The sequence below is a fragment of the Perognathus longimembris genome, chromosome 16, assembly GCF_023159225.1.
Source record: "Perognathus longimembris pacificus isolate PPM17 chromosome 16, ASM2315922v1, whole genome shotgun sequence".
Taxonomy (NCBI): Eukaryota; Metazoa; Chordata; class Mammalia; order Rodentia; family Heteromyidae; genus Perognathus; species Perognathus longimembris.
The window spans coordinates 2,191,298-2,203,716 of record NC_063176.1 but is presented as its reverse complement, the minus strand read 5'-3'; the positions used below and the strand labels follow the sequence as shown (position 1 = coordinate 2,203,716).

The 12,419-nt window shown below is 46.3% G+C and overlaps 1 protein-coding gene across 1 annotated transcript in view; it reads left to right on the top strand.

The window, feature by feature from the left end:
• LOC125364581 (albumin-like) overlaps positions 1-10,589 on the top strand; it is a 17,183-nt gene extending 6,594 nt beyond the window's left edge. Inside the window, exons 7-15 of the mRNA XM_048364177.1 lie at positions 1-99; positions 1,213-1,427; positions 2,757-2,889; positions 3,992-4,089; positions 5,506-5,644; positions 6,502-6,725; positions 7,774-7,906; positions 9,560-9,628; positions 10,561-10,589. The exon at positions 1-99 is cut by the window's left edge and continues 31 nt beyond it. Coding sequence (XP_048220134.1) covers positions 1-99; positions 1,213-1,427; positions 2,757-2,889; positions 3,992-4,089; positions 5,506-5,644; positions 6,502-6,725; positions 7,774-7,906; positions 9,560-9,601 — 1,083 coding nt within the window. The 3' untranslated portion in view covers positions 9,602-9,628; positions 10,561-10,589. The remainder of the gene's footprint in view (positions 100-1,212; positions 1,428-2,756; positions 2,890-3,991; positions 4,090-5,505; positions 5,645-6,501; positions 6,726-7,773; positions 7,907-9,559; positions 9,629-10,560) is intronic.
• The last annotated feature ends 1,830 nt before the right edge of the window (positions 10,590-12,419 follow it).

The window sequence follows — 12,419 nt, the reverse complement described above, 5'->3', positions numbered from 1 at the left end:
AAAGCCGACTTTGCCGAGGTTTCCAAGCTTGTCACGGATCTGACCAAAGTCAACAAGGAGTGCTGCCACGGAGACCTGCTGGAGTGCGCGGATGACACCGTAAGTGGCTGTGGGATCATGATACGCTTCCGCGGTGGCCTGGGTGTGCTGGCTGGCGCCGTGACAACTGACAGCCAGTGACCCGCGTGCTCGCCTCCACCTCATCTGCGCCGTTTCTGAGCTTGCCCCGCTGTGGGGTGCACGCTTCCGTTGCTCTCCTAACGAGGAAGTGACCCTCGAAGGGTGGCCTCTGACGCTTCACTGAGAAGAAAAGCGGAACCCAAAGGAGGAAAGCTACACGGGAGCTATCTGTCAGATATTCTGGAGAGATGGAAAGAGTCGGAGAAGGGGCAGTGTGCCGCAGATCTTTAGAAATGGGTCTTCTCACTCCTCTGCATCTTCTTCTTATTAACGTGTAGTATAAGACATACAGATATTGAACATGATCTCTTTTTCTCTAAAATTTTAGTTGGTCATTATTTCAGTGATTCAAAATATGAGCACCTTTCAGAGTCTTTCTCTATCATGACATTAGGAAGCTGAAGGCAGGTATTTTAACATGTGTAAGCCAGTCCTGGATTACCATCTCGACTCCTTATTTTTCAAGACTCCTCTACATTATTCAGTTATTTGGAGTCGATATTTAGAAAACATGGACTCTTCGCTGAAGCAGCATTCATGTGCTTCCTTTGTAGAAATACAAAATTAATAAATAATTGGTATCAATTAATTAAAATCAGTAAGTAAACACTATCTTGATCTGGAGTGGCCTTTACACGCGTGGGTATTGAAGGCAGGCCTCTCAATTCTGAAGTGAGGATGCTCGCATAGTTGGGCCAAACCTACAATTCTTTCACTTTTAGCTTGTTTTTTAAGATAGGGTCTCAAAGTTTCTTTCTTGGATAATGAGCATTGTATCTCCACATCCTTAGTAGTTGGGATTTTGGCCTAGGCATGCTGATGATTTGTTGAGAGAGGGCTTTTACTAATTTAGTCTGGCCTTAAACAGCGATTCCCCTATCGTCATCTATGAAGTACTGACGAGTGTTTTTGAGTAGGAATGTTTTATTCTGAGTTCCCTGTGTAGGAGCACTGACTGAGATCATGTTCGTAGGTCTGGAGGAAAACAAAGTGACGCCAATTTCTGATGAGCAATTTTCATCTTGCTGACAGGCGGACCTCGTCAAGTACATGTGTGAAAATCAGGATTCGATCTCCAGCAAGCTGCAGCACTGCTGCGAGAAGCCTCTGCTGCAAAAGGCCCACTGCCTTTCTGAGGTGGAAAAGGACGACATGCCGGCCGACCTTCCCCCCTTGGAGGCCGATTTCGTGCAGGACGCTGACGTTTGCAAGAACTACGCTGAGGCCAAAGACGTTTTCCTGGGCACGTAAGTAGACAAGGAGTCACCCTTTCAATTTTGTAGAATTGGATTGCATCGTTCAACAAGATTGACTTTCCTTATGCAAGTAACATAATTTCATGGGCCCAAAATTAATTTAAAACAGTAGTTTGTTTGAAAAAGTTAATTGATTTTAAATCGTGTCTTTTTTTTTTTTTTTTTTTTGCCAGTCCTGGGCTTGAACTCTAGGTCTTTTGTGCTCAAGGCATGCATTCTACCACTGAAGCCATAACTCCACTCCTGGTCTCTTGTGATTAATTGGAGATAAGAGTCTCACAAATTTTGCTACTGGGCTGGTTTTGAACTATAATCTTCAGTTCTCAGCTTCCTGAGTAGCTAGGATTACAGGCATGAGCCACCAGCACCTGGCTCATGTTTGAAATTAGTATACCATGCTCCAACCAGATCAATATTTTTTTGTACCTTAGGAATCTTTTTGGAAATATCTCTATCAATATTTTGTGCATGATACAAATTGTGTGTTTATATGTTCATTCCTTTATTCTAAGAATATCTTGAAAACATCTAAAGATTATAGTGCAAAAAATGTGCCTGGGCTGGGAATGGGGCTTAGGGGTAGAATGCTTATTTAGCATGCAAGAAGCCCTGGGTTTGATTCCTCAGCACCACATAAACAGAGCAAGCTGGAGGTGGCGCTGTGGCTCTAGTGGTAGAGTCCTAGCCTTGAGCAAAAAGAAGCCAGGGACAGTGCTCAGGTCCAGAGTTCAAGCCCCAAGACTGGCAAAAAAAAGGATGCCTATTAGTCATCGATCTGGTATTTATATATCCATACCTGCCCATCAGTATAAAGACAAGAAGGATGTAGAAAAAGCAGTATGGAATCTGGCACCAGCTGGTTCATATTTGGTTAAAAGACTATACTTTCTGTGATATGGCAGAATACAAATGATTACCTGTTCCAAGTAATTATAGTAATAAACTTTACATTTTCATTGCATTCTGTGCAAACTAATATAATATTTCATCTAACTATGCCCCATAAAATATTTTGCTCAAACGGAGAAGGGAAAGGAAAACTTAAGAATGACATTGGGAGTGGCGTTAGGAATGATGTTGATCAAGGTGCCTTGTTCTCACAAAGTGACTTATTGAATTGAAATCGCCTTTGAACTCACGGAGCCTTAAACTCTGGACCTCAAGTTGGTCTGTTTCTCTGTCACTAGGCTGTACTGCTTGGGTGTTAGGCGAGTGCAGATGTTGGGAAGATGACTTTGGAATATTAGATAGTCCTGAGCTGAGCTTCTGTGATTTTTGTTACCTATTTGCTAACCCCAAATCCATGTGCCTCTTACTTAGGTTTCTGTACGAGTATTCTAGAAGGCACCCCGACTATGCTGTCAGCATGCTGTTGAGGCTCGCCCAGAAATACGAAGCCGTGCTGGAGAGGTGCTGTGCCGAGGCCGACCCCCACGCGTGCTACGGCAAGGCGGTAGGTCCTCGGGAAAGCCACGCGTAACTGTCAGCTGACCCCACCACGAGAGGGGCAGACGGTGCAAGAGTGGGCCACGCGTAACTGTCAGCTGACCCCACCACGAGAGGGGCAGACGGTGCAACAGTGTGACATGACTCGCTCTGCAAGTTCTCTATTTTCTTGAGATCTAGTCAGTTCCGTGCTCTTAAGTATTCTGGGGAAAACGCTCCTAAATAGGATAGATAATGAACCGTAGAATAATTGGTCTAGAAAAGAAAGAGACAAAGATAGCAAGTTCCAATTTCACAAACCTTTGACTATTATTTTTTTTCTTTTTCCTTATATTCCTGAGGGCAAAAATCAGAAAAAGCAAATTAAATGTAAACCAAGAGATTTAACTTAGTTATCCAGAGCCTGAACAGACCCTGACATTATCAAGTACTAGCAATAACACCTAAGGGGAGGTTTTCTTTTCAATTGTCGAAACTTTCAAAACTTAACGTTCTTTCAATATTCAATAGCCAATATGCTTTACAATATTCAAAATCTTCTTGAGAAGGTTTAGGAACCTTCAAATGGATGACTAGGTTGGGAGAAACCTTTTGCTAGAGGCTTTTTATGAATATACTGGTTTCAAGATCATCAGAAATAAAGAGAGACCTATTCATACTAAGAAGCTACTGACTGTCAGGTACCAGAGTTCACCTGATGCTGACTGGTATTTCCTCATCTTGGAATGCTCAGGACCAACCACGTAGATAGCCTAATGATTATAATAATAATCATTAATCATTTAGTGAAGCTTTACGTTGACCGATGTGTTTTAATTTATTAGCTTAGCCGATTTACACACCAAGTCTGGGAGGTCAGCACTATCTTTACCTCCATTGTTTAGATAGTATTCTGAAACTTGGAGATGGTCCGTGAAGTTGCTCCCCTAGAAAATATGCATACAATCTGGCTAAACGCTAGCCCCCGCGATCGCCAGTCTGAATATTCTGAACTACTTGCGCTCGGCAGTCTCAAGCAATACAAGAAACAATTGGAATGCGATACAACAGATGTGGTGCAGGCCAGAAAGGCGGAGGGGCTAAAACAGGATCTCTCTCTTATGTTCTAGTTTGATGAACTTAAGCCCCTTGTGGATGAGCCTCAAAATTTGGTTAAAGAAAACTGTGAGCAGTTTGAGCAGCTTGGAGAGTATAAATTCCAAAACATGTAAGTGCTCTTGCTATTTGCCAATTTTATCTTGATCATTTGCTACTTAATTAAGACAGTAAGTAGGCTATGTGGCATGTGCTATCTATTTATTTATTGCCGATATTAGAGCTTGAACTCAAGGCTAGTACTCCACCATTTCAGCCACAGCTCCACCTCTGGCTCTTTGTTAGTGAGTGGGAGTTGAGTTTACAGGCTTTCCTGCCTGGACAGGCTTCGAACTGCCTTCCTCAGATCTCAGCCTCCTGAGTAGCTAGGATCACAGGTGTGAGCCACCAGCGTTTGGCTGACATATATCTTGTAACAGTAAAGATACATTATATACTTAAATTCTTGAGAATAGAGATACAATAACTGACAGGGTGGAGGCGCGTATACCTGTGCAGAGTATAAAAAAATGAATTTTTGAGTCTGGGAATATGTGGGCCAAGAGGATTGATACCAAGTTGGGTATGTCAGAACTGAGGATGTCCCTTGAAGGTTAAGAGAGACTTTGTGAGGACATGCTCTATAGCAATATTTTGCTGAATAGGCAGTAGTATGCGTTGTGTATCAGAATCACACTAAGTTATACACAGCTCAGCACAAATATATAACAAAGTATTAGATACATGTGTGAATATTACTATTCAAGGAAAGGTCAGTATTTGAGAAATACACCTAGGCTTTTATGGTTATAACCGTGTTTTCCTATGGCATTTGCTACCTAGAAGAGACAGAAGCTGTTTGATGGAGTAATATTCCAATTCAATACAACCTTAGGGTGGAAGTAAAATCCAGATGTCATGAGAACATACTATTCATGGAAGCTCATATAAATAGTTAGATTTGAAAGTTCATATACATAGTTAGGGATAACAAAAGTGAACAAATATGGTTCCTTCACAAAGAAGATGGCAGTCATGTTGTAGATTGACCTTCATTGGTGATAGTCTTTACAAAGCAATTAATATCTGTCTGGTAATGTCCTCGGTTACTTGCATATTTTATTTCTTTTAATTTAATCAAGGTCCCATCTCTACTGAGTAAGATACACTTTCTCCCAGTTTAATTTACATCTTTAAAGTTGATTAGAGTGCTGATGTGTATTGTGCGTATAATAGAGTTTATTGAACAAAAACTAGTACGCATAGGAACCTAACTATAATACGTTAACTCACTTTTCTAAGATTATAATAGAGATCTGAGACTAAGAATTTATTGTACAGCTTGGTACACAAGTCCGCGTTCCAGTAGTTTCTCAGCAAAGGTCTTCTTCCAAGACTGCCATCACTTTGGAGATGACTATAAGTTGATACATAAAAAAATAAGCTCATATTTGTTGATTTTAGCTGAATTTTCTCTTCTTGATGTAGTATATTAGAACATAACAATTTCTTGTCTAGATAAAAGCACTCGACGCTTTCTCTTACGCAGGCTTGTGGTTCGTTACACCCAGAAAGCACCTCAGGTGTCGACTCCAACTCTTGTAGAGGCTGCAAGAAACCTAGGAAAAGTGGGCACCAAGTGTTGTAACGTTCCTGAAACAGAGAGACTGCCTTGTGTTGAAGACTATGTGAGTTTTTGAGACGATTGTAAAGTTAATCATGACGACTTGTTTGCCTTTGGATAGCGCTAAGTGTAACTTTCAGAGGCAGGTGTGGACTCACCTATGTGTATCTGTGTGTGTAAGTAGTACGTGTTTACAGCATTCCCGGTAGTCAGAACTTGTTTGCCTCTGTTACCCTGTCTCCCCAGTTTAAGATTTTAGTTAAGATAACAAAGGCAATCATTTGTTTGGAGTAGAAAGAGCCAATTCGCAGTGTTCTTTCCATTTTCAGTTTCTCAGAGTGTCTCTGTTTGATTGTGTCAGTATACGACTATAGCCTCCTTACTCTAGCCCGCTCTTAGCTATATAAATAATCTCAAATGATTTTCTTATGCTATTCCGAATGTGCAGATGTATTAAAAAGAAAGACGACTGTGTGTGCTGTGTGTGTGTGCGCGCGTGTGCGCGTGCGTGCGTGTGCACGTGGTACCAAGACTTGGACTCTGGGCCTCCTGCTTTCAGCTTTTATGCTCCTGGCTGGGGTTCCACCCCTTGAGCGACACCTCTAATCTAGCAAAGGACTGGTTAATTGGGAATAGAGTCTCACAGACTTTCCTTCTTGGCCTTACTGTGAAACTCGGTCGTCTGGAGTGGAAATCCCAGTCTCCCGAATAGTTAGAATTGCAGACAGAAGGCACGGGCGGGCAGCAGCAGAGGTGACTTTTACAGTTCCTACACGCTTAGTTCCAAAGGTCAACGCAACACTGCCTCCGTTCACTTTGGATTCAGCCGTGTGAGTGCGTCTATGCTTAGAGAAGGAATGCCAATGGCACGTTTTCACCTGCGCTGCTTTTGACTTTGTGCTTTTTCGCCCTGCTGTTCAGTTGTCCCTGGTGCTGAACCGGTTCTGTGTGCTGCACGAGAAGAACCCCGTGAGCGCGCGCGTCACGGAGTGCTGCACCAAGTCCCTGGTGAACCGGCGGCCGTGCTTCAGCGCGCTGTCCGTGGACGAGACCTACGTTCCCAAGGAGTTCAACGCCGAGACCTTCACCTTCCACGCCGACTACTGCACACTTCCAGAGGCGGAGCAGCAGCACAAGAAACAAGTGTGAGGAGCGTTTCCTTATTGCCTGTGTTTGTAGATTTCATCAACGTCAGTCGAAGTGAACACTTTTCTCTGATATAGTGGTTCCAGTCCCTAAGTAAAGTATTTAAGTATTTGGCCTTATTAACATGATAGAAGTGTCAAGAATACAATGGGTGGTTACATCATTGACAATGAATAATTAGGATAATATTCTGACTAGCAACCACAATAGGATGAAATCCTAGGATGAGGCTAGCAGAAAAGCCATGAAACCAACCAGCGAATTTGTGATAATAGAAAATGAATTGTAGAAATCATAGTCATGAATGATCACATTAAATTGATCCTGTCGGCAAGATGTTGACTCTTGGGAATGTGATTTGCTGGAAAAAAAATCTGGAAATGTAAATTTTGAAGATCAATACCCTTTTAGTATTGTGAGGGTTGGCATATCCTGTAATTTTGATGGCCTGTAATCAGGACCAGACTTAAAAGTAGAAGTAATAATAGAGAATCCATCATGTTCTCTGTCTCCGTCTGTCTGATTTGAAAGTATTCTCTTCTATTCAGTTTCCTGGGAATTTTGTAAACAGAAGTGGACACTAAATCTTACCTTGTTTGTTCTATAGCATATTCTTCTACGAGAATTACCAGCTCCCACTCTTTTGAGTTGTGCTATTTCTCGTCGCCTCCCAAATGTTAACTTTGAATATCAAACATGAATATTATCACAGCAGAAAGATCTTAAATGAAGTCTAAATTAGTTTAAAAATTGAAGCATCAGCTCGGCCTTGGTGGCTCACGCCTGCAAACCCAGCTACCGGCTGGAGGCCGAGAGCTGAGGATCATGGTTCTAAACCAGCCTAGGCAGGAAAGTCTGAGATGCTTATCTCCAATTAACCACCGCAAACAAAAAAAGCCCCAGGTTGCGCCGTGGCTCAAGTGACAGAGCCACAGCCTTGGGTGAAAAGGTTCAGGGACAGCCGGCCCGTCCCTCCCCCCGCCCCTCTCCCCCCTCCCTCCGGCCCGTCCGCTCACCCTGCCCCTCTGCTCTCGCGCCCCCGCGCAGAACCATGGCGGAGCTGGTGAAGCACAAGCCCGCGGTCACCAAGGAGCAGCTGGCGGCCGTGCTGGGGAAGGTGGCCGCGTTCCTGGACACGTGCTGCAAGGCCGCGGACAAGGAGGCCTGCTTCGCCGAGGACGTAAGGCCGCCCTGCCCCTGTGAGGGGCCCGCCCCACCGCCGGGCCCGCCCCACCGCCGGGCCCGGGCTTAGGCAGGGCGTGAGGGACAGGGCGGACCCCACACCCAGCCAGCGTCCACGGGAGGGCTGGGCCTTCACGGCCTGCTGGGCTCCTGGGGCACACCACCACCCATGCGCTCTGCCTCGTCTTCACGGCCTGCTGGGCTCCTGGGGCACACCACCACCCATGCGCTCTGCCTCGTCTTCACGGCCTGCTGGGCTGTCTGGGGCACACCACCACCCATGCGCTCTGCCTCGTCTTCACGGCCTGCTGGGCTGTCTGGGGCACACCACCACCCATGCGCTCTGCCTCGTCTTCACGGCCTGCTGGGCTGTCTGGGGCACACCACCACCCATGCGCTCTGCCTCGTCTTCACGGCCTGCTGGGCTGTCTGTAGCACACCACCACCCATGCGCTCTGCCTCGTCTTCACGGCCTGCTGGGCTGTCTGTAGCACACCATCACCCATGCGCTCTGCCTCGTCTTCACGGCCTGCTGGGCTGTCTGGGGCACACCACCACCCATGCGCTCTGCCTCGTCTTCACGGCCTGCTGGGCTGTCTGTAGCACACCACCACCCATGCGCTCTGCCTCGTCTTCACGGCCTGCTGGGCTGTCTGGGGCACACCACCACCCATGCGCTCTGCCTCGTCTTCACGGCCTGCTGGGCTGTCTGGGGCACACCACCACCCATGCGCTCTGCCTCGTCTTCACGGCCTGCTGGGCTGTCTGTAGCACACCACCACCCATGCGCTCTGCCTCGTCTTCACGGCCTGCTGGGCTGTCTGGGGCACACCACCACCCATGCGCTCTGCCTCGTCTTCACGGCCTGCTGGGCTGTCTGTGGCACACCACCACCCATGCGCTCTGCCTCGTCTTCACGGCCTGCTGGGCTGTCTGTAGCACACCACCACCCATGCGCTCTGCCTCGTCTTCACGGCCTGCTGGGCTGTCTGGGGCACACCACCACCCATGTGCTCTGCCTCGTCTTCACGGCCTGCTGGGCTGTCTGTAGCACACCACCACCCATGCGCTCTGCCTCGTCTTCACGGCCTGCTGGGCTGTCTGTGGCACACCACCACCCATGCGCTCTGCCTCGTCTTCACGGCCTGCTGGGCTCCTGGGGCACACCACCGCCCATGCGCTCTGCCTCGTCTTCACGGCCTGCTGGGCTGTCTGGGGCACACCACCACCCATGCGCTCTGCCTCGTCTTCGAGTGAGCCACGCCCGTAAGGCCCTCCACAGTCCCCTCCGTGAAACGGATTCACTCAAGTCCATGCTGAAACTCAAAGGGCTTCGGTTTGTGCCCAGAGTTGACCGGGGAGGACTGACAGAGACCTCAGTTATTTGCCATTCGCCCCTCCCCCAGGCCTAGAGGTAATCTCTCAGGCCGCCCTCCCCCAGGCCTAGAGGTAATCTCTCAGGCCGCTTTTCGGGTGAGGGCTGCGAGTCAGATTCCTTCCATACATTCCGGTAGTAAGCTGCGAGTAAGGGCTGTGAGGCGCCTGAGTCGTTTGTTCTGCAGTCACCAGGTAGTAGGTGAAATTCTAGTTATAAATTCTGATGTGAATGACAGTATTTACTCAACGTCTCCTGTTATGCCTTTGTATTCAGGGTCCAAAGGTTGTTGCCGCCAGCCAAGCTGCCTTAGCCTAAAACACCACAACTGCAAGCATCTTTCAGGTGATTATACTTTTGATTTTTTTTTAAAAAGAAACTAATGATAGTCGTTATTATTAAATTGTAAACACTGGCCATTTGCCAAGAGACATCTAAACAACTGCTAGCCACTTTTCCTAGCTTGTTCTATCTATATTGACTCATTAAAACAAAAAATAATGGTTGTGTAGGCAGTATTATTATTTCCATTGGTTTTAGACGCAAAAAGAGCTCATAGATAAAGGCATAGGTGAAGTAATTTACCCAGACAACAACCACTCTAGTGAGAAGAGGAGCTAACATTCAATCAACCTCATCCTTACACATTAACTATTGTCTTACACAATATGATCCAAGGCAGTAATGAACCATCATTGCAGTAGTGTAGGTATTAGCTGAATCATATGAAAGGGCTTTTATTTGGGCCAAAAGAAACTGAATATGACTCAAATAAATATCCCCCAAATATAGATTATTGGAGGATATGATGAATTTATTTCATGCGTAATAGTATTAAAAATTTGTTCAGAATATGAACTGAAGCCCGGAATAGCTAATGTGCATCTCACAACCCTTAGACCTACGAAGAGGCAATTTCCTTCAGTCCTAAGTGAGAAGGTGTTCTTCCCAGAGTTCCTCCACTGAGAAGGGACATTTTGTTTGCCATAACTTAGGCACGCAGCAGGTGGTTAGAGACTAGCTCTGAGGAGACACGAGGCCCTGATGGGAAGCTTGAGGAGTCAGAAGGCTCCCGTGCCGTGCTGAAGAGAATGCGGTCTACTTGTCCTCGGGTTCTAGGCCTAGCCCGGCAGGAGAGCTGTGCTGATAAGCCCAGGACAAGCTTCCGTGGCTTTCCCTGGTCTAAATGGCAGAAAAGCAATCAGAGCAAGGCCGAATTTGTTCTAGCAGATATGGAAAATACGGCCGTACTTAACATTTCTCCCTTTGCTTTTCAGTCTCCTCTGAGAAGAAGAAAGAGAAATGGAAGCTCAAAGCTCACCTCCTTTCCTTTCCTGTTGGTGTAAAATCAACACGATCCGAGAAACCTAAATCCTTGAAATATTTGACTTCTTTCACCTGCACTTTAATAAAAATGAAAACTCTAACACTGTTGTGTCCGAATGTGTGTTTTCACTTTGAAAGTTTTGTAGGCTCTGTGAGAGTTTCAATTTTTTTTTTTTTTTTTTTACTTATTCTACATCTTACAAACCCATGGGACTTTTATCTCCACGTAATCCCCAAAAAGAAGGTGTTAGAAGCGTGGGTCAAGTAGCTGATGGAGGGCTTCCCACCACTCCCTGCTCTGAGCAAAACAGCCAACTGAGAGCATGAGGTCCCGAGTTCAAGCCTCAGGACTAGCAAAAGAAAAACAAAAGTCCCACCCAAACCCCCAAAATGAAACATCAAAAATCAACCAACCGGGCTGGGGATGTGGCCTAGTGGCAAGAGTGCCTGCCTCGTATACATGAGGCCCTGGGTTCGATTCCCCAGCACCACATATACAGAAAATGGCCAGAAGTGGCGCTGTGGCTCAAGTGGCAGAGTGCTAGCCTTGAGCAAAAGGAAGCCAGGGACAGTGCTCAGGCCCTGAGTCCAAGCCCCAGGACTGGCCAAAAATAAATAAATAAATAAAAATCAACCAACCATCAACGAACCAACCATCAAACAAATAAAACCTTCCTTTAATAGACCATCCTACGATCTTTGCTGTACTATCCTGTTCTTCCAAAGGATTTAAATCACTGTGAAAAAGAGGTACTTGCATGGTCACGTTTATCATAGCACATGACACAAAAAACGAGATTTACCCTAGCCAGTAAATGGTTACATCGGAGATTATGTGTGGATGCATATCATCTTATCACCTATCTATCTATCAAATGCACATATATATGTGTATACAATGGATTACTATTCAGTCATAATGAAAAATGCTATTCAATCAAGCTGAGTGAGAGAACAATGCATTGAATACAAGCTCCAAGCCCCGGCACCAGAACCAACCAACCAACCAAACACACCCCAAAGCTTATTTGAAGGAAGGAAGGAAAACTGGGAGGGGGAAGCAAACCTCAGAAAGGCAAATATCACATGTTTTTGTTGCTATATAGCAGCGACTTGAATGGGATGAGGGTGGTGGTGATGGTAGTGATAGTAATAAAGTACGTGTGCACAGAGGAAGACTGGCGGGAAAGCCGTGGGATTGGGAATGCAAAGGACAGGGCGCTAGGTGTTGAACAGGATCAGAGTACATTCAACAAACGTGTGATGACAGCGTAACATCACATTTAAAACCTGGACAAAGGCAGGGCTGCGCGAGGGTGGTGAGATTGCCCACATAACCGTTTATGCGCTCCTAGAAACATCAGAACGGAGCTCCCTGGTACAGTTAATGGGTGCTAACCGTGCCAGAAATTTCCTTCCTCCGCCTTGAAGGCGATCAAGATCCAGGGTGTAGCAAAGCTGCCCTTGTGACGATGCCTTTCTGCTTGGCTCACCTACGACCTTCTTCCTGCCGTGTCCTTCACCGCAGGGAGCGGAGGAGCTTTGACACTGTTCTCACCCGCACTCACTGTTTCCTAAACCACTGTCACTAATAGAATGCACTGGGGGCGTCGGACTTCAACCTGAGGAGTTTATGAACCTGGATGGCAATGGCTCACGCCTGCAGCCCTGCGTCCTCGGGAAGCTCAGATCCGAGGACCAGAGTGTGGACCAGCCAGAGCCGCAAAGCTCGTGAGACGCTGAGTGTGAACCAGCCAGAGCCGCAAAGCTCGTGAGACGCTGAGTGTGAACCAGCCAGAGCCGGAAAGCT